The 26822-nt window shown below is 46.2% G+C and overlaps 1 protein-coding gene across 1 annotated transcript in view; it reads right to left on the minus strand.

Annotated features, from left to right (window-relative positions):
- Positions 1-3964: 3964 nt before the first annotated feature.
- stk17a (serine/threonine kinase 17a) overlaps positions 3965-26822 on the minus strand; it is a 43982-nt gene continuing 21124 nt past the window's right edge. The window contains exons 2-7 of the mRNA XM_075452072.1: positions 21600-21812; positions 12218-12365; positions 11761-11887; positions 11616-11664; positions 6936-7115; positions 3965-6832 (exon numbers count right to left, since the gene is read on the minus strand). Of these exons, the coding sequence (XP_075308187.1) occupies positions 6451-6832; positions 6936-7115; positions 11616-11664; positions 11761-11887; positions 12218-12365; positions 21600-21812 (1099 nt within the window). The 3' untranslated portion in view covers positions 3965-6450. The remainder of the gene's footprint in view (positions 6833-6935; positions 7116-11615; positions 11665-11760; positions 11888-12217; positions 12366-21599; positions 21813-26822) is intronic.

Raw genomic sequence — 26822 nt, forward strand, 5'->3', positions numbered from 1 at the left:
GATACAGCTGTATTTGGGAACAGAATTGCTTCTCCTGACTCGCTGCCCATACCTAATCTGAATTCTGTTGTATATACACTATTTAGAATGTCAGCACAAGCATAGAATGCTTTCTGACAATGCACTTTTATAACATCCCTGTGAGAGACGTCGATGTGAGATTTTAGATTAGATTGCAAATAGTCTGCTAAAGCACACCATCTGAAGAGACTCACAAGAGGGCTAATTCTGTAATCCACCTGATCCAGCTGAGTATTTGCATTTATAGAGCATTATGGCAGCCGGGTTGCACAGTGGTGTGGTGGTTAGCACCGACGCCTCACAGTAAGAGGGTTCCAGGTTCAACTCCCGGCTGGGGCCTTTCTGTGTGGACTTTGCATGTTCTCCCCGTCTATGCGTGGGTTCTCTCCAGATACTCTGGCTTCCTCCCACCATCCAAAAACATGCATGTTAGGTTAATTGGTGTCTCTAAAAATTGTCCTTAAGAGTGAGTGTGTAGTTGTTTGTCTCTGTGTGGCCCTGTGATGGACTGGCAGCCTGTCCAGGGTGTACCCTGCCTATTGACCGCTGGGATGGGTTCCAGCCCCCCTGCGATCCGACCAACAGGTTCAGCGGGTATAGAAAATGGATGGATGGATGTTAGCAGTCACTGTGGGGACAAAGAACCTCCTGAACCTCTCAGTCCTGCAGCACAGTGAGAGGCTAATTTAAGCTAATTATAAATTGGTAATTTAAACTAATTTGAATTTAAAACTTAATTTAATCATTTAAATACATTTAAACTAATTTAAATTAATCTAAACTAACTTCTTTATTCAAAAGATACCGAAGTCATCATTTTCAAATGAAATAGATTCAAACGTGCCACATGGTGTGCAGTATATGAGCTGCTGCTGCCATCTAGTGGTGAGTGGAGGCAATTCTGTTGCTCGTGGGTTGTAAAAGTAGATCCACCTAATGGGAGAATTACTTTATTAATAATATGGAATCAACATAAAGAGGTTAAAGCCAGTTCATCTTAATGAAGAAACTGATAACAGCTACATATGGAATATTGCTGATAAATCTACTGTTGATGTTTCAGCACAAGTTGATGAAGCTCATGGGCTTCTTCAGCAGTTGCTCTCTTGGCTGGTGTTGTCCTCCATCTTTCTCTTAATGTTCACTGACTCGTGTTCACAACCTCTGACCTTTTCTTTGTGGATGCTGGGAGTGGAGATTTTCCAGCATCAGCTGATGAAAGCCATACAGCACCTGAAAATTCTATTCAAATTGATTGAATCTTGTACATAGTCCTGCTCTTTGTTCAGGAGCGAATATGTTAGTTAGTTGCTATAACATCAGAGGGAATCAGGCCTCTTCAAACTATTTGGATTAATTTTGGGGATAAATCTTAGATATTCTTAAGCCCAAATCTGCAAAATCTTACTTACACTGAACTCCAGAAATGAACTCCAGTATAAATTACTCATCAAAGGGAAAGTGTGGTTTCTTTGAGGTGGGTTGTACGTTAGGTAATTATCGTCGTCTGTAGCTGCCTTGACTTTTGTGTTTTAAAGTCACACAATTAGATAAAGTGACTAGCTTCTGTGTTCTGCAAGGTTAAAGTTTTAAATGAACTTGGTAGCTTTGAGATGTAGGTGCAACGGCTTTACTTTCCTGACAGAAAATTAGGCAGTTGTAATATGCTATAAACAGGATACACAAAAACTAATTTTCTCTTGGTGGACTAAAATGAATGTTGCTGTTGACCTCATTAACTAAAGTACATTCAATGCCTCTGCTTCCACAAACTGTGCTGCTGATTTATGTTTCAAACGTACAGTTGCCATTCGTTTGTCATTGTTTTCCTCCTCTCGCTTATTTTCTCATTTCTTAGGTTTCACTTTGCCGTCAGACTACATGTAAAGAGATTCTCAGCTAAAGATGAGCTCTACTTTCTCTGCAGGTTATTGGTCTTTCTGAAGTTTCATGCTGGCCTTTTGTGCTTCCAATGACTCATCAGCCACACAGTGAGTCATATGAGTTCTGACTGTGGCTTCAGTTCTACTCATTGAAAAAGAACAACAACAAAAATAAAAGTGTAAGACAGAAAAATACTACGATAGTTTAGTCAAACAGCATCATTTCAGCTGGATAACACATCTGGTGGTCGGCTGGTGGACAGCTGACTTCTGAACATGTTTTTATGGGGTATCTGACCCATTGGTCTTTGTATTTGCATTCCTCTCCTTTGTCAGATTTGTCAGGCCGAGCCGACTGTGGAGTGTCTCATGTGAAACCGGGTCTGTTTTACGTTCCTGCCGTTACCTGAAGCTTTTGTTGGGCTGCTCCAGTTAAGCAGGGAGGGGCGGAGTCGGGTGATCTTTGAACTTGTGGGACAAAAGTTCAGTGTGCTTTTGTCCATTCTCATCTAGTCCAAATGCTGATACAAGGTTAAATGACATCATTTATTGTGCATGTGGTGTTAGCAGCAGTGTAGTGCAGGTATACATGGATATACAGAGTACACCCACTTCTAAAGCTCTTATTTGAGGAACCTTGGAGTTATTTTTGATCAGAATTTATCATTTGACTCGCATATAAAACAGGTTTCTAAGACTGCTTTCTTTCATCTTCGTAATATTGTTAAAATCAGGAACATCCTGTCTCAGAGTGATGCAGAAAAACTGCTCCATGCATTTGTTACTTCAAGATTGGACTACTGTAATTCTTTATTTATGGGCTGTCCCATATATTCTCTGAAAAGCCTTCAGTTGATCCAAAATGCTGCAGCCAGAGTTCTTTCTCCAGTTTTAGCTTCTCTTTATTGGCTCCTAGTTAAATTCAGAATAGAATTTAAGATTCTTCTCCTTACATATAAAGCTCTTAATGACCGAGCTCCATCATATCTTAAAGATCTCATTATAAGATATTTTCCTAACAGAGCACTTCGTTCTCAAACTGCAGGTTTACTTGAGGTTCCCAGAGTTTCTAAAAGTAGAATGGGAGGCAGAGCCTTCAGTTATCAGGCCCCTCTATTGTGGAATAAGCTGCCAGTAAATGTCCGGGAAGCAGACACCCTTTCCACTTTTAAGACCAGGCTTAAAACTTTCCTTTTTTATAAAGCTTATAGTTAGGGATGGCTCAGGTGATCCTGAAACATCCCATAGTTAAGCTGCTATAGGCCTAGACTGCTGGGGGGCCTCATCTGTCACACCTTTCCTCACTTTACTCTCTTTATGTATATGTGACATTATTGTGGTCATTAACTCGTGTTTCCCTGTTCCAACAGACATCTTTTGAATGGTGTTACAGTGTTTGTTGTCCCCTCTTTTCTGTCTTCTCAAACCCCAGCTGGTCGAGGCGGATGGCCACCCTTCCTGAGTCTGGTTCTGCCAGAGGTTTCTTCCTGTTAAAAGGGAGTCGTTCCTCTCCACAGTCGCCTTAGGCACGCTCAGGACGGGAGATTGGACTGAAGACAAAGTTTCGGTGCAATCTGTTGGTTTCCTTAGCTAGGAAATTGTTTTTGAATTGGCTCTATATGAATGAATTGGATTATTTTGTAAATAATTATGATTACAATTAATTAAATTCCAATTGGCTTGAATTGGACTTTATTATCTAAGTGCCTTGAGATGACATTTGTTGTATTTGGCGCTATATAAATAAAAATGAATTGAATTAAACGGAATACGACTGACTGACTAAATGGCTGCCTTAGTTAGATTTATGCGTCAGATTTGACGCTTCATTCCTTGATGTAAAGCTGTGTGAAAATATGTAAATAATACTCGCCCATTTTTGGGTTAGCAAAATATGGAAAGGTGCACACTATATTTTATTATTACATAAAAAGGCCAGAAATGAACAGTATACCTGCCCACCCTCTGAAAACAACCCACCACTGGGTGTTGGGTTTCAAAACTGAGCACTAAATGTAGCTACTGCTGTTCACAATCAACCACAACCCTCAAGAGCTTTGAAACGTTTATTTACAGTATAGGACATTCGTGTACATTTCTGTTCCCATAGTAATAGAGCTTATCATTGCATGGACAAAAACTTAGAGGACAGACTCAAGTTCAGAATGATCCATCAGTGACTGCCTCAGACAGGACTGATGCTCAGACTGTATTTCTAAGAGGACTTCATGACATTGTTCTTCAAACAGTACTGTTAAATGTAAATCTTAGTACAGAGAATAATAAAAAAAGATATCAACAAGATACTGTAAATGAAAAGAATGACTACCGAATGACAAAAAAGGCTAAAAGAATGACATATTTACTCTGAGCATGGCACCACATACAAAAATAAAAAGACAGAAACGGGTTTGTGTTAGGAGGGTCTGTCCAGAGAAAGCAACTGCAAATCAAGCCCTCCATTCATCAGCACACATGTGGATATATTGCTGCTCTGAGGAACTATGAGATTACATCATCCTCCCTGACATTATGGATGGCCCAATGTTTCCTACAGTAAAGGAGGCAAGACAGGAAGCACTGAAGCTCATGTCCTTAACTTTTAGAGCATTTGATGGGCTTTTATCCCAGCAGCCTCTAAGATATTTCCACTTCAGTCAGTCTGGAACCATCCTGAGCAAAAAGACTGTTTGACCACTGTATGAGCCCAGTTGATCCATAGAAAGATGAGGTTCCCTCAGTCTAAGTTCACGGGACAAATGGGAGAAAAACAGATGAAAAGAAAACAAGCCACAAATCTCGACTCACATCAGCTGGTTGACAGGCAGCTGTCAATCAAATCTGAATGAACCGAACAGTCCCGGTCAAACCGATGGGCTGAAATGACTAAGTTTCTCGGACTAAGAAAGTTCTTTCCTGAACCTCATCGTTGAGTATTAAGAATTTAAAATAAATGTAAAAGTGCAGCAAACATCAAAAGCATCATTGGGCCAAAAGTCCATAATGACATAAGTTATCTGACAAGAAATGAGACATCCTTCCCTCTTATTGGCTGTGACATCAGAGGCAGACACATACAGATGTGCGATGCAAGTCCCTTCAGACGTTAGAAACCCTGATGCAGTAGCACTCATATCCTGCTGTAAAAGCTGCAGGCCTACACGGCAACTAAAACATAAAGGCATGAACACGAAGTGGAGTCCCCTTAAGTGGATCATTGCTACGTCCTTCTGTGATGTCTGCATGTTTTCTGTGCTTGCTGAGGTTGTGTCTGTAGCCTTGGCATGAAAGCAGCTGATGAGTGCGGAGGTCTTACAGCAGCTACTGCCTAATTCAATCTCATGTGTGTGCGCAGACACCTGTGGCTGTCTGACTGAGAACTCTATGCAGACATCTTTTGTTGTACTGCTCGAGTTGCCTTTTCACGATTTAAATCCAGATCTGAGGTTATGAACTTTGGGAACAGTGAGACTTCCAGCAGCCAGAGTTTTTCCGTCTGTCAGTATGGAAGTGGTCAGAACTTTCAGCACAGTCTGGTGAGCTGAATTCTCTTGAAGCAGCAGAAATTCAGAGGTGTGTTATATTAAATCTAAGTGATTAAAACTGGGTTAAACAAGTAAATCAGTACTCGAGTTTTTAGTTTGATGACAGTTTGATGTTGCATTTGTAGCCAGAATGAACACTCAATACTTCTCCTCAGCACATATCATCATTATAGTTTCATGTACTTTGATGATGTTGCAATATTCTGGCAGGCCTTGCCATTTTTTGCCTTTTAATTCAAAATACATTTTTAAAAAAACGTTTCAGCTCCAACTACAACAGACACAAAATAATTGAAATTCTGCGCGCACACACCACTGCAGGACTGGCGTGTTTCAGGGTTCTCAAAGAACCATTTCCTAGTCCTCTAGTTTTGAATTGAAATATTAAAACCGCACTGAATTTTAAACTGGCAGAGTTGGCAACATTAAGACACTTTCCAGTGTTTTATACAGCTCATAAAGCTTCCGCAGCAGTTCAAGCAGCTGTTACCAAACTCCTGAGGCTCCTGTGGAGTTGCTAATTAGAGCTGGTGGTCAAAAATGATCTCTCAGTTGATCGCCAACCCTCACAGAAACTGTAGGTGCCTGGACAAACCGGTGAAAAAGGCTGGTTCTGTGGCAGGCAGAAGGCTGGACCCTCTGCGTAAGAGCTGATTGGTGTGTTGGGTTTTGATATTGTACACAACTTGTGAATTCTGCTGAGAAAAAGCAGTGACAGCTAATCTATTTTCTATGTCCAGACTGAACACAAGCTCTTGGAAATGAGTGTGTGTGTGTGTGTGTGTGTGTGTGTGTGTGTGTCTATGTTTGGTCAGTTTATCAGGTGGGGTGTGACAGTGGGTCAAGCTTCTATGCATTATGGGAAGAAACTAACAAATTAAATTATAAGAGCAACATCATCTGATTATAGACTTAGAATATATATCTGTATAATTAGAAGGCTTATATTTGTTACTGTGACAGCATTAACTTGTCCTCCTCCGTCAGCTGGTGGCTGGGAGTCAGTAGATGAACTCTCCTGGCACCTCCTGCAGGACACTGAAAGGCTCCTCAAATTTGAAGCGTTTGGAGATGGCCTTCTGCCTTTCAGTCAGGGCCTCCTTCTCAGACGGGGAAGTGGAGGACTGGCGACACTGACCCAGCGCGTAGGCTGCCATGACGATCAGCTCCTCAGTCAGCGGGCCTTCCTCCTCCTCCTCCTCACCTGTGCTCTGGCAGCTGGGAGGTTCAGGGCTACTGGTGGAGCTACTGGTGGAGCTACTGGTGGCACTGGATACCTCTTGGCTGTGTTCAGGGAGGATCTGGTCCAGCATCAGGGGTTCCTGAGGCTCTGAGGACTGAAGCCAGGGGTGTTGGAGAGACTGCTCTGCTGAGGCCCGTTCCCTGAATGCAAACACACACACACATTTAAACAAGTGCAAAAACAGATGTGTTCCTAAGTATCCTCAGAGAGGAGACGGATGGTCATATTTTTGGATGGACTGACTGCGGGTGCTTGCGGAGCAGCATCTGGATGAAGGACAGCGCGGCCTGGTCCAGCTGCTGCAGCTCCTCCACACTGTAGCTCACATTGAGCTGAGAAATGTTGAGAAACGTCTCCTGTTTGTCCTCGCCCAGGAACGGAGAGAACCCCGTCAGCATCACGTAGGCCAGAACACCGATGCTCCTGAAACACACCACACGCAGCAGACAGCACGATGTAAACACAAGAACAAGATCCATCACACAGAAATGACATCCATGATTCAAAACTCATCATTCTCAACTCAAGAGATTTCCTTAGCACCAAGACAGGAAATGACGTCCGGACAAAATCAGTCGTCAATGTTTTTAAGCTTTCTTTTTCTGTGACATCATTGGTGGTCATTACACACTTTGTTGTCATGTGGATGTTATCACTGGCAACATGTGATGCCATTAGCTCTGACATCACGCAACAAAAAGAGGAATGTTGGGTTTTATTTGAAATGGAGCAGTTTTCCTGCATAAACTGAAGACAGCTGAACACATTTGAAATTGAGGAAGTGTTTTCTGAAAACAGCATTCCTGTGTGGCTGAAAACGTTGAATTTCTTATTCACAAAAGAACTAAATGAGGCCTTATTAGTCCCACCTTTGTTTCTTAAGTACAACCATTTATTAGCATTCTATGTATGTTTTGTCACTACTTCATAGTTAAACAATAATTCCAGATAATGTGATTAATCCACTGGAATGATTTGAGCGCAGATAAGCAGGAGAAAACTGATGGACATACTCGTGTAGATGAATACATGAATTCATAAGATTTATGTAATTGTGTAATGTAATAATGATAATGTAATAATTCAATTACATAAGAAGATGCTCTACTGCTGCTGAATACTGTTGTATTGTATTTATGTGATGCAGCTATCAAATAGTGTATTAAATCAAATGAACCCAAACTCGTGTAAAAAGTCACATGACTTAGTTGGTAAGAGACCTGTGTAAGTAAATGAGACCCTTTTAATGTGATGGACATGTATTCTGACCTTTAAGACCTGCAGATATCCAGAAAAATAAGGTGGTGACGGAGAGGATAGTTTGTGTCGTCTCAGACGCAAAGAACACCAAAGCTAGACAAAACGAATTCTACACAGTGGTAAGAAAATGGGCCAAACTTGGATTAAACATGTCTGTCTAAGTCTGTAAAATAAAATCATAAGCTGTGGTACTGTGACTGTCTTTAAATGTACACTGGTACATGGTCAGGTATATGGCATCATTCTAAAGGTGCTCTGATCCATCGGGCTCCTGACATCCTCAGATATTCATACTAAATAAATAGACAGGTGGTCACTAAAAAGCCCCTTTCAGGAGAGCCGTTGGTTTATCATCATTATTATCATTATTATTACTACAACACGATGAACTCTCTAGTTCCTCCAGTACGTGCAGATACTGCAGTATAAGTGTCCTAACTTCACTCTGGCTGCATGAACCCGATTCTCTGGGCTGAACGATGCTGAGGTTGGTGTGTAAATGAGATCTGCAGTGGGCCCACACATCAGTTTTACTCTTCACAGAAGCAATCCAGTTCTGGCATCCTGGGAAGATGCATTTCTGTAATAAAGGCAGAGCAGTTGACTAGCCCGTTGCTAATCTGAGGCTATGAAGCCTATTCCTGGTGTTTCAGATTTTGGGGTGGCCAACCTTTGGATGTGTGATTTTATGCCTGCCCTAAAAACTAAAAACGGTTTACCAGTCCAACTCCACAAAACAGTAGAACTCAACATGTAAGTAGTGTTGGACGGTATATCGATACTAGAAAGGTATCGTGATACCCTGACGCAAAAAACGATGTGATACGTTCTAGTATCGATACTTCTCTTAAAATAACGTTCTGTGTCTGTGCAGTGAGCCGCGCCAAGTCTGTCAGTCTCCATGCACGCAGGGGATAGTGGGCGGGGCTAACTGACTTTCCTCCTTAGCTCGCGCGCTCAGCTACACGCAGCAGGTGAGCAGTGAGTGAGGGAGAGAGTATCGAGTGAGCGAGCCATCGCGGCAACCATGCAAGAGTCTTAACGCTGGAGATGGCGACAAGTTCGGAAGCTCCTGCCGAAATCTGTAATTATTTCGCTTACCTCGCAGATAGTGAGGGCAAGCCAATAGACGCAATGAAGCCGGTGTGTAAGAGATGCTACAAAGGAGTGCAGACGAAGGGAGGGAACACGTCTAACGGTGCGTTCAGACCGGACGCGGACCTTGTGGAGTCCTTCAATGGCTGGACCAAAAAGAACTGTCTGCTCCTGAACACCACCAAGACCAAAGAGCTGGTGGTGGACTAAGAGATCTAAAACCCCATACCAGTCAGTCTGCATTGATGGAGGAGAGATAGAGACTGTTCAGACCTGTAAATACCTGGGGGTGGCGCTGGATAATAAACTGGAGTGGTCTGCCAACATAGACGCAGTGTACAGGAAGGGCCAGAGCCGTCTCTTCTTCCTGAGACGGCTCAGGTCCTTCAATGTCTGCAGTGATATGATGTGCATGTTTTATCACACTATCATTGAGAGTGCACTGTTCTGTGCTGCTGTCTGCTGGGGGAGTTGTGCTACAGACACAAACTGTAGGCGCCTGGACAAACTGGTGAAAAAGGCTGGTTCTGTTGTAGGCAGAAGGCTGGACCCTCTCAGTGCTGTGGTGGAGCAACGGATGAGGAGGAAATTAGATTCTGTTTTGGAGAACAATAAACATCCTCTCCACAGCATCCTGGCAGGACAGAGGAGCAGCTGCAGTGAGAGGCTGCAGGACTGAGAGGTTCAGGAGGTCCTCTGTACCCACACAGGGTACATAACATTAGCCCCTTTCACACTGCTGAATAACCCGCGTTTAATTCGCGAATTTAGCGTGTCCGCTGTTGCGTTCACACTGACGACTCGGGCTGCCGCGTCAACTCGACCCGCCTTTCGACCCGCGTCGGACCCTAGTCTTTTTGCCGAGCCGAGTTTGGTGTGAACGCAATCGACGCGGGTCGGACGTGGGCGTGGCGTGACGTGACGTGAGGAGTTTAAAAGACAGAATGGACAGCTGATTCAGAACAACAGCGACAGGTGAGGACAAGTTTTACTCTGTTTTAGCCTACATCAAGTTGGAGACATTTTTTAATATGGCCAACTGGGGAGACAAGGGCCGGCGAGCTCCTCAGCCCCCGAGCAGAGGACGTTATTTTCCGCCACATTTCGGGGACGGTGAAAGATGGACCTCTGCTGGAAGGGCTGGCGAGAAAGATGGGAGAGCGTGGTTTCCCACGCACCGTAAAGTAACATCTCCATGAACTGCAATTGCATAAACGATATCTCAAGGTGTCCCGCCATCGTTTATTTGAAAAATTTGATGCAGACAGGTGTATTTAACCCTACCTCCGACGCATGGCTTGTGCCTACGTCATTGTACATGCCCAGCATTTTATGTGTTTCGTGTGACGCTCTGCCACTAGGCAACTCCCCCTGAACTCAGCTTCAGGCGACACTGGTCACCTAACACGCCAAGCGTCCACATTGCTCGACGCGGGTCGAAGGTGCAATTTGGACCCGCTAAGGTAGCGGGTCGTAGTGTGAAAGGTGCTAGTGACTCCTGACATGTTTTTCTCCAATTTATTTATTCATTTATTATTATTGTTGTTATTGTTCTAATATACAATCATTGTAAATATTTAAAAAAAACAAAAACTGTTTTATTCTATTTCCATGTCAAAGAAACATTCACATAGCTGCCAGGACTTAGCCTTTTCCAGCAGAGCACTGGATTGTGATGAGATGTTCAATGTTATCCACTTCAGCTGTCAGAGCTTTTAATGTTGTGGATTATTGGTGTATGCAGCAAACACCGAGAGAGAAGTTCACTGTCCATTCAAGGAAAACTATCATTTCTAAACCTGGGAAATATGTTTGGAATCTATCCAATATTAAACCAAAACTACAACATCTGTGAAATGGCTGTAGTGTAATCCAAGGGGAAAGTGTCCGTGTTGAAATGAAGGTGCTTGTTTTTGCATAAGTCTGCCATGGTTCTGTGTGTACTCAAAGCTGGCAAAGATAACTTGGGCTGGTGAAATTCCCCCCACTCAGTTCACAACAGGTCTCACCACTCTTGGAAACAGACTTTGTACTATGAAAAACAGCCCTCAAGATGCATGGAACACATTTGTGACCACACTAACTTTGTCTCTGACATGCTACAATCTCCCAAAGTTGGTGTGTGGATAAGCTTTTGCTTCCTGAATTTGGAAATTTGCAAATACATTTGTTAATTATTTTCTCAGTGGTTAAGATGACATTTCCTGTATTCCAGCTCTGAAGCATTACTCCACATGACTCCCACATCTACACTGCTGTCACATCTAGTTAAGACTTCTCAGCCTCACAGGAAAGTACAAGTTATTTATATTTGAACACTGCAAGCATTCTGCTGTTGCTGGCTTTACTTTCTTAAAATTGGACAAAGTCCCCAACATTTTGTCTTCATTAATCATTTACATTTACATCAATGCATTTAGCAGGATGCTTTTATCCAAAGCGACTTACAAGGAATCCTCAAAGATGTAAAAATAGGGCACAGGTTTTAAAACGCTGGAACTTTCCTTGGAGTTAACATATTCCCCTAGATCATTACAAAAACCCCCCAAAACTGAAAAGTTTTCTCACCACATATCTGTTGCTATGCTTATGGGCTCATAATTCAGGATCTCAGGAGCTGAAGGAGAGCAGAAACATGGGAGTTACCATTCATAATCAAATCAGTGCTAATATTCTTAAACATTGATGATGACAAAGTCAAAGAGCAACTCACCAACATACTCCGGGGTTCCCATAATCTCTCTGAGTTCATGGTGGCTGCTGACCTTCCTGGAAAGACCAAAGTCCACAATCTTAATGTCACCCAGAGGAAAGCCGCTGGTCAGCAGGATGTTCTGAGGCTGAGGCGACAACACACAAGGTGGCGTTAGACAGAAAAGAGACACATTGGTCTATTCTGTGCCACCTGGTCTTCTCTTCTTCAAAAGCTGCACAAAAATGGCTGTTATGTTTCAAAGTAGTTTGTTTTATCAGGTGAGGACAGAACTAAGCTTCAAGCAGAATGCTCAAAGAAGGACATATCCATCCAAAATCCATCACTAACTCAGATATCAACGACACTGAGCCAAAACCCTGAAAGACTGTGTTCAAAACCCAAAATGCTGAAGGGGCTTCATTTTAAATGGCTAAATCAGGCACAGGATGGGAAACAAATGTACGTCTCCACTGACTTTCAGATCGAGGTGGACTATGTTGTTCTGGTGGAGGAAGGCGACTCCTTCCAGGATCTGTCTCATAAGCCTCTTTACATCCTCCTCGCTGAAGGCCTCATCCTCCCGGTCAGACACACACTGGTTAAAGATCTCTCCTCCAGCAGCGCTGCAATAAAACAGAGGCAGGAGATACATCAGATGTAGGTGTTGACTCCCGTCAGAGTTCAGTCATGTACCGTTTCCTCTTCTTCTGTGGAAAGTAAAGGGGAACACAGACACAAACAGAGTGACAAGCAGGTGAATCTGTAACTCAGTTTGTTTTTCGGACTGTGGGAGGAAACCAGAACTTCGGTGTGTGTTTCACCGTTTCATCCACAAACTCACCATAATGAGCACAAGCTATGTGAGACTGTTGTGGTGACACCTTCCGACAGCAGAAACGAAGCGCTGTGGAGCCCAGTGTGTGGATGTACGTGTTCTCATTTTCTGGAGCTGGCAGCAGAAATAGCAAAGAACCTCCAAATATAGCAAACTAATTATGTGCTTCACTTGAATGAGGCCATTTCTTCTGTTGACAGATCATTTCCTCACCACCTCCATAAAAACAAAGTGAATAGTGAAAATTAAACTCTCTGAAGCAAACAAAAAGACTGAAACTGCTGCCTTCCTTCAACTTCCTTTAATTTCCTCTGACCTGTGATAAATAAAGAAAAAATGTCAGTCAGGAATAGACCCCTCAGAGAGCTGCTGAATTAGGCTTTATCTTAGAGGAAGGTGGAGAGGAGGCGCGGGTCAGGGACAGCATTTTTGGGTGACCCTTCAAACAACTGCTAAACTGAAACTAAAATACAAAATCATGTGATGGTTGTCTCACTCCAGTAAGGACGAGTAAAGGATTACTGTGCTTAATTAGAACCAAATGACTTGACTTGTCATCTCCACTCTACACAGACCTGTGTGCCTTACAGCATCCTCGTGGTTAAACCTAAAGCGTTTGTTAGACTTAAATGAAAACAAAGATCCTGAAGATTTCCCTAACTCCTGTTGTAAAGCAATATCAACGAAAGCAGAAAAGCTAAACAGGCCATTTCTTCCCTGCTTCTTCAGTCTCTGTTCTGACTCAGTTCAGTTTCTGATACCTCTGTGTGTAAGTTGCTGGGTTCAATAAAGTTTAAAAAAAAAAAAAAAGGCTTTATGTCAAGAGGTGGCATGGCTCACAAAGTTGGCAGACAAAGAGTTTCCAGCACAAATTCAGCTCCTTCCAAGGTGCATCTTTGAAATAAAGTGGAGAAACTGAAACAGGCTGCATGAATGGCTGGCACACATGAACAAGCATGAAAGAAGAAACACACCTGTGAGGGTCAGAGGTTAAAATCCAACTCAAATTGCCCACTGTAATGAAGTTGTATCGACCCATTTTAAAGAGTTTAACACACACACACACGCACGCCCCCCCCGTGAGCTGTCACCTTACCGTGGTGGGGGGGTTTGCGTGCCCCAATGAGTCTGGGAGCTATGTTGTCTGGGGCTTTAAGCCCCTGGTAGGGTCACCCATGGCAAACAGATCCTAGATGAGGGACCAGACAAAGAACAGCTCACAAAACCCCTATGATGAACACTATGTTCCGGGGCCCCCCCCTGGAGCCAGGCCCAGGGGTGGGGCTCGCCGGCGAGCGCCTGGTGGCCGGGTCTGTGCCCGTGGGGCTCGGTCGGGCACAGCCCGAAGAAAGGACACGGATCCCCCTTCCGACAGGCTCACCACCCGTGGGAGGGGCCATGGGGGTCGGGTGCAGTGTGAGCTGGGCGGCAGCCGAAGGCGGAGAGCTTGGCGGACTGATCCTCGGCTACTGAAGCTGGCTCTTGGGACGTGGAACGTCACCTCTCTGCTGGGGAAGGAGCCTGAGCTGGTGCGCGAGGCTGAGCGGTTCCGGCTAGATATAGTCGGACTCACCTCGACACATGGCCTGGGCTCCGGAACCAGCCTCCTCGAGAGGGGTTGGACTCTCTTCCACTCTGGAGTTGCCCGCGGTGAGAGGCGTAGAGCAGGTGTGGGCATACTTATTGCCCCCCGGCTGTGCGCCTGTACATTGGGGTTCACCCCGGTAGACCAGAGGGTAGCCTCCCTCCGCCTTAGGGTGGGGGGACGGGTCCTGACCGTTGTTTGTGCTTATGCACCGAACGGCAGTTCAGAGTACCCACCCTTTTTGGAGTCCCTGGAGGAGGCACTGGAGAGTGCTCCTCCGGGAGACTCCCTCGTCCTGCTGGGAGACTTCAATGCTCACGTGGGCAATGACAGTGAGACCTGGAGGGGCGTGATTTGGAGGAACGGCCCCCCCGATCTGAATCAGAGTGGTGTTTTGTTGTTGGACTTCTGTGCTCGTCACGGACTGTCCATAACGAACACCATGTTCAGGCATAAGGGTGTCCATATGTGCACTTGGCACCAGGACACCCTAGGCCGCAGCTCGATGATCGACTTTGTGGTTGTATCGTCTGACTTGCGGCCGTATGTCCTGGACACTCGGGTGAAGAGAGGGGCGGAGCTGTCAACTGATCACCACCTGGTGGTGAGTTGGCTCCGCTGGTGGGGGAGGAAGCCGGTCAGACCTGGAAGGCCCAAACGTATTGTGAGGGTCTGTTGGGAACGGCTGGCGGAATCCCCTGTAAGGAGGAGTTTCAACTCCCACCTCCGGCAGAGCTTCAACCATGTCCCGAGGGAGGTGGGGGACATTGAGCCCGAATGGGCCATGTTCCGTGCCTCCATTGTTGAGGCGGCCGACCGGAGCTGTGGCTGACTTCTACTAGGGACGTCGTGAGTCGGTGGGGGGAATACTTCGAGGGCCTCCTCAATCCTACCGACACGCCTTCCGATGAGGAAGCAGAGTTGGGGAGCTCGGACGTGGGACCTCCCATCTCTGGGGCTGAGGTCGCCGAGGTGGTCAAAAAAACTCCTCGGTGGCAAGGCCCCGGGGGTGGATGAGGTCCGTCCTGAGTTCCTCAAGGCTCTGGATGTTGTGGGGCTGTCTTGGTTGACACGCCTCTGCAGCATCGCGTGGACATCGGGGGCAGTGCCTCTGGACTGGCAGATTGGGGTGGTGGTCCCCCTCTTTAAAAAGGGGGACCGGAGGGTGTGTTCCAACTATAGGGGGATCACACTCCTAAGCCTCCCTGGTAAGGTCTTTTCGGGGGCACTGGAGAGGAGGATCCGACGGATAGTCGAATCTCGAATTCAGGAGGTGCAGTGTGGTTTTCGTCCTGGCCGTGGAACAGTGGACCAGCTCTATACCCTCCGCAGGGTCCTGGAGGGTGCATGGGAGTTCGCCCAACCGGTCTACATGTGTTTTGTGGACTTGGAGAAGGCGTTCGACCGTGTCCCTCGGGGACTCTTGTGGGGGGTGCTCCGGGAGTATGGAGTGCGGGACTCCTTGATATGGGCTGTTCGGTCCCTGTATGACCGGTGTCAGAGTTTGGTCCGCATTGCCGGCAGTAAGTCGGACATGTTTCCTGTGAGGGTTGGACTCCGTCAGAGCTGCCCTTTGTCACCGATTCTGTTCATAATTTTTATGGACAGAATTTCTAGGCGCAGCCAGGGCGTTGAGGGGGTCCGGTTTGGCGACCTCAGAATCGGGTCTCTGCTTTTTGCGGACGATTTGGTTCTGCTGGCGTCGTCAGGCCGTGACCTTCAGCTCTCACTGGAGCGGTTTGCAGCCGAGTGTGAAGCGGCTGGGATGAGAATCAGCACCTCCAAATCCGAGACCATGGTCCTCGGCCGGAAAAGGGTGGAATGCTCTCTCCGGGTCGGGAATGAGATCCTTCCCCAAGTGGAGGAGTTCAAGTATCTCAGGGTCTTGTTCACGAGTGAGGGACGAATGGAGCAGGAGATTGACAGACGGATCGGTGCGGCGTCTGCAGTGATGCGGGCTCTGCACCGGCCCGTCGTGGTGAAGAAGGAGCTGAGCCAGAAGGCGAAGCTCTCGATTTACCGGTCAATCTATGTTCCTATCCTCACCTATGGTCACGAGCTGTGGGTAGTGACCGAAAGAACGAGATCGCGAATACAAGCGGCCGAAATGAGTTTCCTCCGCAGGGTGTCTGGGCTCTCCCTTAGAGATAGGGTGAGAAGCTCGGTCATCCGGGAGGGGCTCGGAGTAGAACCGCTGCTCCTCCGCATCGAGAGGAGTCAGATGAGGTGGCTCGGGCATCTAGTGAGAATACCTCCTGGACGCCTCCCCGGTGAGGTGTTCCGGGCCCGTCCCACTGGGAGGAGGCCCCGGGGAAGACCCAGGACACGTTGGAGAGACTATGTTTCTCGGCTGGCCTGGGAACGCCTCGGGGTCCCCCCGGAAGAGCTGGAGGAAGTGGCCGGGGACAGGGACGTCTGGGTCTCTTTGCTCAAGCTGCTGCCCCTGCGACCTGATCCCCGGACCAGCGGAAGATGATGGATGGATGGATGGACACACGCACGCACACACGCAGGCAAACACACACACACACACACATAAAGATCACAGATTTCCAGCAATTTAGGACCTCAAAGTTGGATGTTTTCCATCTGAAAAATTGTCAGTTTGTCTGATTGTCTGATCACTTCATTCTTGCCCTATAAGTCAAACTTTGTGTGCACTGCTTTGGTCTTCTTTAGTGTTTCATTGACAAAAAAAGAGGCGACACGGTTCTGTTGTCCAGCCATCGATGGAAGCCTTCCCCATCCAGTCAAAGTAGCAGCGACCAAAGTAAACCTGTTGCAGCAGTTGAACTGAACTAACTATCAACAATTTAACAGCGCAAAAGCCGTGACTGAAGACATGATATGTGTTATTCATTCTGATATGTCGTGCCATTTCTCAGGAATAAACAACAAGAGATTCCACAGTCAGCATCCATCATTCAACAATCACAGAAGCATCAATTAGTAACTAATCTGCTGAAAGTCACTTAAAGCAATGAGAATAAGATTAAATGTTCAAGGGGCTTCAGAGCGCTTCCTCTCGACAATATTAAAAAAAACAAAAAGTCACAAGAAAAAGAAAGTGCACCCTCTTCCAATTCCAAGGTTTTTCATATCTTGGCATAATGCAAATTCCCTTTGCTCACCAGGTCTTAAAATAAGGTCAATACAACCTCAGATGAGCAAAACTAAACAAAACCGCAGATGCAGTGTGTCTGTTCAGTTTGATGGTCTGAAGGACTCAGGTTTGTGCTAAAGATAGAAAGACATCAGCAATGATCTTAAAGAAGCAATTGTTGCTGTCCTTCAATCTGGGAAGGGTTATAAGGCCGTTTCCAAACTATGTGGTGTCCATCATCCAACAGTGACAAAGATTATTACAAGTGGAAACCATTCAGGACAGCTGCCAATCTTGCCAGGAAGGGACGTCCCCGCAAGGTCAAAAACCCAAGAGCTACATCTCAGACTCTGCAGGCCTCAGTTAGCATGTTAAAGGTTAAAGTTCATGACAGCACAGTTAGAAAAAGAAGGGCTGCAGGAGAAAGCCTCTTCTCTCTAAAAAGAACATGGCAGCACAGCTTAGGTTTGCAAAGCTGCATCAGACTTCTGGAACAAAGTCCTTTGGACAGACCAGATCAAAGTGGCAACATTTAAAACATTTTTAAAAAATGTACTAAAAAAAATAACCACCAAAAAAACCTGAACTTGTGGAAAATTGTTGCATTTGTAACATATAAACATCTTTTCACAAACAGAGAGCATTAAATGACTGTAACTGGAGCGACTGTCACAAACTAACAGCAGAGAGACAGCAAGAGGAGCATTCCATTTATTAATTAGGTCAGCTGAGTGGATGTGTGTGCGACGGCCTCTAAACTGTGTCACCACTGCACACAAACACACATCAGCCCGAGCGGCAGCTTCCTGCACGTGCATTCAACTGTTGGAATAAAGGCTCGTTCCTCAGTGGATCAGACAGAAACTAATCCAGTCTGACACGAAAAACAACTACACCTTTGATTAATGCGCCCCCTCGACTCGGAGAGGTTTTGTACACACAAGCTTTGCTTCAGAATATATGAGGTTAGATTCATACTGAGTATTCTGTTCCTTTATTAAAAACTGGCCTGTGTACCTCTCATATGATCCATTTTACTAAACAAATAAAAGGGGAAGGACACATGTATCTAAGGTCCGGGGCAGTAACTACTTTGCCATGTTTCATTTCCTGCACTGTTCCACCTTCACATAACCTCACTACTCTAAGGCTGAGTTCTGTCATGGCACCGTAATGAGTGCATTAAAGCCGACTGATTGTTCAGAGGTCAGTTCTATCTCTATCGGAGTCCTTTTGCATTTGAAGTGAGAGAGACAAGGACATGCAAAGAGACAGAGGAAGTAATAGAGGCCTGTTTGATCAGCCAGGCGTGGAATGAACACACACGCACTATGGGAACCAGGTCAAGCATGGCCCAGGCATGACCAGTGGGATGAGATCATCGACAACTGGTGCGGCTACTGTGGTCAACACCATGCCATATGATATTTGTGTGTGTGTGAGGGAGAGAGAGAGAGAGAGTTCTCCTTTCTGGGTCAAACTGAGCTGTGCTCCAGCTGCTCTTTATGAAGTGCTGCTGATTGATTTAACACATCAGACTGCTGTCAGTCTGGGACACAGAAACCACCCAAGTCCTACAGTACAAACTCACAATCAGAATCAGAAACAGAAACAGTTTTATTGCCAAGTAGCTTTACACATACAAGGAATGTGTTGTGGTGTGCTGGTGCTTTGTTTTCCAGATAATTAAATAAAAACAATAAATAAGAACAGTAAGTGAAAGTGAAACAATGGAACAGGTATGTGCAGGTATTGTGTCGACAGGCCGTGGAGGAGATAGTTCACATTAATGTAATGTGTAGAGCAGGGCTGTAGTCAAGACCACCTTTGTCGAGTCCAAGACAAGTCCAAGACCAGGACCGGTAGAGACCAAGTCCAAATAGGTTCAAGTCCAAGACAAGACCGAGCCCAAAAGACTCGAGTCCGAGTCAAGACCGAGTCCTGGTAGATATTATTAACATTACCAAAATGAACCACCTTTCACGCAAATATGACACACAGCTACCACCATACAGTATCGAACTTATAACTTTAGGGCTGACTTAACCTGATGCAACGTTTACTTTACCCTACCGTTTATTTTACCCTACGTTTACTTTACCCTAAAGTGAACGTTAACGTAACGTGTAGCTGCTACCCTTTGTAACACAAGTACAGTATCACACAACCACAAATGTAATTCACGACAACCAATCGCTTATTCCATATTCACAATCGTTTGATTTTTTATATCTCATGAAACCAGTAATACCAGACGTACAGTAAGTGATGATAACTATGTCCAAAAACACATTACCTTGGCTTATCTTCCGCTATGTTAGCTAATGCATAACACATAGCCTAGCCTATGAGGCTAAGCACTGCCTAGCTCTGCAGTTAACTTACTGAGATGAATGATGCCTCTGCAGGTGTCTCACAAAGTTTGAAGTCGTCCCAGATGTCTCCGAGATAGTCGATTTGCAGAATCTGCAATCTGCCCTGTGTTTTTTTTTCAGTGATGTGCTGAGAAATTTTTTGTGATTAGTAAAACCATATTTCACTATAGCGGAATTGGCCGACATCTTCTCACTGTGTGTGTGAATCAATAAATGAACGATAAGGATAAGAACGTTGGCAAGGCTCAGATGCAGGGCGCGCGAAAATAAACTGGTGTGTGATTGGTTATCAAGTGTTTACTTTTCCCTTGAATATTGTAACAAAATAAAGACGCCTGGACACGGTCGAGACCAAGAACCATATTTGGCAAGACCAGTGGCCGAGACAAGTCCAAGTCAAATACCAGCGAGTCCGAGACAAGTCCGAGACCATAAAAAAACGGTCTCGAGTCCAAGACCGGACTCGAGTACTACAGCCCTGGTGTAGAGGGTGGTGGGGGCGGGGGGGTCAGTGTCAGTGGGGGTCTCTGGTCTTGTTTATGAAGCCAGCTGCAGAGGGGAAGAAACTGTTCTTGTGGCGTGAGGTTTTGGTCTTGATGGAGCGCAGCCTCCTGCCAGAGGGGAGTGGGTCAGTATGTGTCCGGGATGGGAGGGGTCAGCTCCCATCTTGCCTGCACGCCTCAGGGTCCTGGAGGAGAACAGATCCTGGAGACTAGGGAGGCTGCAGCCAATCCCCTTCTCAGCAGAGTGAATAATACGCTGCAGTCTGGCCTTGTTCCTGGCCGTGGTAGCAGCGTACCAGACGGTGATGGAGGAGGTGAGGGTGATGATGATGGCAGAAAAGAAGGGCACCATCATCACCTTTGGCAGGTTGAGTTTCTGCTACTGCCTCAGGAAGTACATCCTCTGCTGAGCTTTTTTTGATGAGGGATGTTCAGCTCCCACCTCAGGTCCTGGGTGGTGATCGAGCCCAGGAAGCTGAAGGACTCCACAATGTTCACTGGGGATTCACACAGGGTGCTGGGGGCAGGTGGGGTTGCGCTCTTCCTAAAATCCACAGCCATCTCCACTGTCTTGACAGTGTTGAGCAGTAGGTTGTTCTCCCTGCACCGGGTCCCCAGATGATCAGTCCACCTGTAGGTGGACTCGTCCCCACCAGGGATGAGTCCCATGAGGGTTGTGTCAACCGCGAACTTCAGGAGCTTGACGGACTGGTGACTGGAGGTGCAGCTGTTGGTGTACAGGGAGAAGAGCAGAGGAGAAAGAACGCAGCCTTGAGGGGAACCGGTGCTGATGGTCTTGATGTCAGAGACATGTTTCCCAGTTTCACGCGCCGCTTCCTGTCGGACAGGAAGTCTGTGATCCACCTGCAGGTGGAGTCAGGTATGCTCAGCTGGGAGAGCTTCTCCTGAAGAAGAGCCGTGTGTGTATGTGCTTGCTTTCCTATATTTTCTAGGTTTGAAAACTGGGAGCCCAATATACTCGTGGGGTCCGACAGCTTTGTGCAGATCAAAATGATGGGTTTGGTTATGGTCAGGTTTTCAGTTCAGACCGTTTCAGTTGGGGTCCAGGGCAAGGGAATGACTCTGCTGTGTGTGTGTGTGTGTGTGTGTGTGTGTGTGTGTGTGTGTAGGTGGGTGAGTGTGTGAATGTGAAAACAAGTCAGGCACATTGTTGGGATAGCACATGTTTGCTGAAGCATTAAAATTTGGCTTGAAGCTCTTGAGGACCGAGACTCCAGCTGTGCAGCCTCTTTAACATTTAGAGGCTGCACAGCTGGAGCCTCTCGGTCTGAATCAGACCGTTTACCTCCTGTAAGTTTTGCAGGTTGTCTGAACTGATCAGGACTATTTATTAAAACACTAGAACCAAGTTTAGACAGTTTACACAGAATAATCTTTCCAAATATCAGCTCATGTCTCTGGTTGTCTCTTGGTTGTGTTTCAGCTGGATACTTACAACTCCAAAACCAGCACCATCTCAGAGGCCATCTCATAGACCTGGTGGAGGTTGACGACCCGGGGACTGGTTGTGGCCAGCTCCAGCACTGCGATCTCGTGGATGATCTCCATCCGGCAGTCTTGCCCTTTCCGTCTCTTCCTCATAAACTTTGCAGCATACTCGTGACCCGTGCCTTTCTCCACACACTTTCTCACCACAGCAAACTTCCCCCTGAAAGGAAAGAAGACCATCAGAACTGTTAACAGGGACTAACATCGGAAAATGGAGACACTACAAATTTGCCTTCCGACTTTTGTTCGGTGAGTTTATGAAGCCCATTTAAATGAACGACCTGGACTGAAATCGTACAAAAGAAAGTGCAAAAGGAATTGTTGAACATTGCTGCATGTGATTGGATGAGAAATGCTTTTAATATTTTTTTGGGGGCTTTTTATGCCTTTATTATAGAACAGTGAAGAGACACAGGAAGCAAGGGGCAGAGAGAGGGAAATAACACGCAGCAAAGAGCCGTCCGATGCGGGATTCGAACTGGGGCCAGCTGCACGAGGACTATAGCCTCTGTACATGGAGCGTCTGCTGTAACCACTACGCCACAGACCGCCCCGAGAAATGCTTTTGAGACATTGGAAAATTATAAACCTCCAGCCTTGGTTTTCTTTCTTACCAAAGAATTGAATTCCTTGCAAAAGGCCTAAATGAGGGCACATAATGCCATATACATGCATTCTTTTCTCCAAATTTATAAAGCCATGTGTACGTATAGTTTTCTTTTATTAATCTCAAACATCAAGAAACTTTGAACATCTGTACAAAGCTGATTTAAACTGTTTAACTATGAATAGAAACATACTCCTCTAATTTGTCACTTCCAAATAAAGACAATGTTTGCACCACAACTAAATAGGCATCATAATGCAAGTAACTGTGAAAAAGAAGCTAAGTTTACTCAATATATAACTGAGATGCTCATTAGTGAAGCAGAAAGGAATTCCGTTTCATTTGGTGATCTCAGCTCTCCAATGACAATGAATTAAAAAAGAAACAACTGATCAGATCTGAAAGTTCAGATTAAACAACCCCTGCAGAGGTAAGAAAAACAAAGGTTACATAAGATCATTAACCAGTGGCAAAACCCCCCACACCCCAAGCACAGCTGCAGTTCCGTACAGCACCCAGAAACACAGTAAATACTGTGAAAGGTGACCATGTGAAACAGAATCACCATCACACTGGTGGAGCTCAGGGAATTGTCCGGTTTGTTTTATGGTTAATTATGTGGCCTCTTTTACGTTTGCACCTCATGAGAAACATCTTGAGGAACATGTTGCAACTAATTGGGTTAATTGGTTACAAAAAGATCACCTCTGAGAGGCTGAGTCTCTGAAGTAATGAAGAGCAGAGGTTCAGCAACCTGCAAAAAAGTGGGTCTACAAATTGTGGAGCAATTTCAGAAATATGTTCCTCAATGTAAAATTTGGCAGACTTTACCCAATACCCCTTCAACTACAGCAGGGGTGCCCAACCTTTTGTTGACCCAAGATCTATTTTTCAAGTAGCCAACCTCCCGAGATCTACCAGTCCAGTGTCAACATCGCAAACCCACACACATCGTTTCCAGCCTGCAGTAACTAACCAAACTGAGTTGACAAGAGCTGAGCTTTCCAGGTTGAAAAGTGATTCGAATTTGGCGGCAATGTCATCAACATCAATTCTTGCACCAAATGGATAACACGTATAGCTGGCTACAGGCTCGATGGATGCAAAGTCAGTAAAACGCCTCTCAAACTGACGAGATGCTCGTCACACGCTCCTCATAACGTGCACTGTCAAGCTGGGTCACACCTTTACCTTGACGTTGTAGTTCTGCTTGCATGTGAGGGAAGCTGCGCAGGTTATCCCGCTGCAGCCTGCTTTTAAACGTGTTTACTGAACTTATCATGTTGTAGAGGGAGAGGAGATGCTATTCCTCTCCCAAAGAGCCAGCAGCTGGTTTCCTCAGGTCCCAGATGTTTATAGACTGTTGTTAGAGGGAGAGGAGATGCTATTCCTCTCCCAAAGAGCCAGCAGCTGGTTTCCTCAGGTCCCAGATGTTTATAGACTGTTGTTAGAGGGAGAGGAGATGCTATTCCTCTCCCAAAGAGCCAGCAGCTGGCTTCCTCAGGTCCCAGATGTTTACGGACTGTTGTTTGAGGGAGAGTAGATGCTATTCCTCTCCCAAAGAGCCAGCAGCTGGCTTCCTCGGGTCCCAGATGTTTATAGACTGTTGTTAGAGGGAGAGGAGATGCTATTCCTCTCCCAAAGAGCCAGCAGCTGGTTTCCTCGGGTCCCAGATGTTTACGGACTGTTGTTAGAGGGAGAGGAGATGCTATTCCTCTCCCAAAGAGCCAGCAGCTGGCTTCCTCGGGTCCCAGATGTTTACAGACTGTTGTTAGAGGGAGAGGAGATGCTATTCCTCTCCCAAAGAGCCAGCAGCTGGCTTCCTCGGGTCCCAGATGTTTACGGACTGTTGTTAGAGGGAGAGGAGATGCTATTCCTCTCCCAAAGAGCCAGCAGCTGGTTTCCTCAGGTCCCAGATGTTTACGGACTGTTGTTAGAGGGAGAGGATATGCTATTCCTCTCCCAAAGAGCCAGCAGCTGGTTTCCTCAGGTCCCAGATGTTTACAGACTGTTGTTAGAGGGAGAGGAGATGCTATTCCTCTCCCAAAGAGCCAGCAGCTGGCTTCCTCGGGTCCCAGATGTTTATGGACTGTTGTTTGAGGGAGAGGAGATGCTATTCCTCTCCCAAAGAGCCAGCAGCTGGTTTCCTCAGGTCCCAGATGTTTATGGACTGTTGTTTGAGGGAGAGGAGATGCTATTCCTCTCCCAAAGAGCTAGCAGCTGGTTTCCTCAGGTCCCAGATGTTTACGGACTGTTGTTAGAGGGAGAGGAGATGCTATTCCTCTCCCAAAGAGCCAGCAGCTGGCTTCCTCAGGTCCCAGATGTTTACGGACTGTTGTTAGAGGGAGAGGAGATGCTATTACTCTCCCAAAGAGCCAGCAGCTGGTTTCCTCGGGTCCCAGATGTTTACGGACTGTTGTTAGAGGGAGAGGAGATGCTATTCCTCTCCCAAAGAGCCAGCAGCTGGCTTCCTCGGGTCCCAGATGTTTACGGACTGTTGTTAGAGGGAGAGGAGATGCTATTCCTCTCCCAAAGAGCCAACAGCTGGCTTCCTCGGGTCCCAGATGTTTACGGACTGTTGTTAGAGGGAGAGGAGATGCTATTCCTCTCCCAAAGAGCCAGCAGCTGGCTTCCTCGGGTCCCAGATGTTTACAGACTGTTGTTAGAGGGAGAGGAGATGCTATTCCTCTCCCAAAGAGCCAGCAGCTGGCTTCCTCGGGTCCCAGATGTTTACGGACTGTTGTTAGAGGGAGAGGAGATGCTATTCCTCTCCCAAAGAGCCAACAGCTGGCTTCCTCGGGTCCCAGATGTTTACGGACTGTTGTTAGAGGGAGAGGAGATGCTATTCCTCTCCCAAAGAGCCAGCAGCTGGTTTCCTCGGGTCCCAGATGTTTACGGACTGTTGTTAGAGGGAGAGGAGATGCTATTCCTCTCCCAAAGAGCCAGCAGCTGGCTTCCTCGGGTCCCAGATGTTTACAGACTGTTGTTAGAGGGAGAGGAGATGCTATTCCTCTCCCAAAGAGCCAGCAGCTGGCTTCCTCGGGTCCCAGATGTTTACGGACTGTTGTTAGAGGGAGAGGAGATGCTATTCCTCTCCCAAAGAGCCAGCAGCTGGTTTCCTCAGGTCCCAGATGTTTACGGACTGTTGTTAGAGGGAGAGGATATGCTATTCCTCTCCCAAAGAGCCAGCAGCTGGTTTCCTCAGGTCCCAGATGTTTACAGACTGTTGTTAGAGGGAGAGGAGATGCTATTCCTCTCCCAAAGAGCCAGCAGCTGGCTTCCTCGGGTCCCAGATGTTTATGGACTGTTGTTTGAGGGAGAGGAGATGCTATTCCTCTCCCAAAGAGCCAGCAGCTGGTTTCCTCAGGTCCCAGATGTTTATGGACTGTTGTTTGAGGGAGAGGAGATGCTATTCCTCTCCCAAAGAGCTAGCAGCTGGTTTCCTCAGGTCCCAGATGTTTACGGACTGTTGTTAGAGGGAGAGGAGATGCTATTCCTCTCCCAAAGAGCCAGCAGCTGGCTTCCTCAGGTCCCAGATGTTTACGGACTGTTGTTAGAGGGAGAGGAGATGCTATTACTCTCCCAAAGAGCCAGCAGCTGGTTTCCTCGGGTCCCAGATGTTTACGGACTGTTGTTAGAGGGAGAGGAGATGCTATTCCTCTCCCAAAGAGCCAGCAGCTGGCTTCCTCGGGTCCCAGATGTTTACGGACTGTTGTTAGAGGGAGAGGAGATGCTATTCCTCTCCCAAAGAGCCAACAGCTGGCTTCCTCGGGTCCCAGATGTTTACGGACTGTTGTTAGAGGGAGAGGAGATGCTATTCCTCTCCCAAAGAGCCAGCAGCTGGCTTCCTCGGGTCCCAGATGTTTACAGACTGTTGTTAGAGGGAGAGGAGATGCTATTCCTCTCCCAAAGAGCCAGCAGCTGGCTTCCTCGGGTCCCAGATGTTTACGGACTGTTGTTAGAGGGAGAGGAGATGCTATTCCTCTCCCAAAGAGCCAACAGCTGGCTTCCTCGGGTCCCAGATGTTTACGGACTGTTGTTAGAGGGAGAGGAGATGCTATTCCTCTCCCAAAGAGCCAGCAGCTGGCTTCCTCGGGTCCCAGATGTTTACAGACTGTTGTTAGAGGGAGAGGAGATGCTATTCCTCTCCCAAAGAGCCAGCAGCTGGCTTCCTCGGGTCCCAGATGTTTACGGACTGTTGTTAGAGGGAGAGGAGATGCTATTCCTCTCCCAAAGAGCCAGCAGCTGGCTTCCTCAGGTCCCAGATGTTTACGGACTGTTGTTAGAGGGAGAGGAGATGCTACACAGTGGGAAACATGCACCTGTCCAAAGCTTTTTGTTTTTTTCTGCTGCAATCAAATTCAAAATGCAATATTGTTCATCAAATAATAAAATGTCTTACTTTGAACATTTGATATGTTTTCTATTTTTTTTGTTGTTGTTAATAAAATAATAAAGGTTGTTACCTTCTGTTTGTATGTCTGTATTTTAAACCACTTCCTAATTATTTTGAGATTTGAGGTTTTCAGCTTTACACACCATTACCAAAAATCACACTATCAG

This window comes from Odontesthes bonariensis, chromosome 20, assembly GCF_027942865.1.
Source record: "Odontesthes bonariensis isolate fOdoBon6 chromosome 20, fOdoBon6.hap1, whole genome shotgun sequence".
In the NCBI taxonomy this organism is placed as follows: domain Eukaryota; kingdom Metazoa; phylum Chordata; class Actinopteri; order Atheriniformes; family Atherinopsidae; genus Odontesthes; species Odontesthes bonariensis.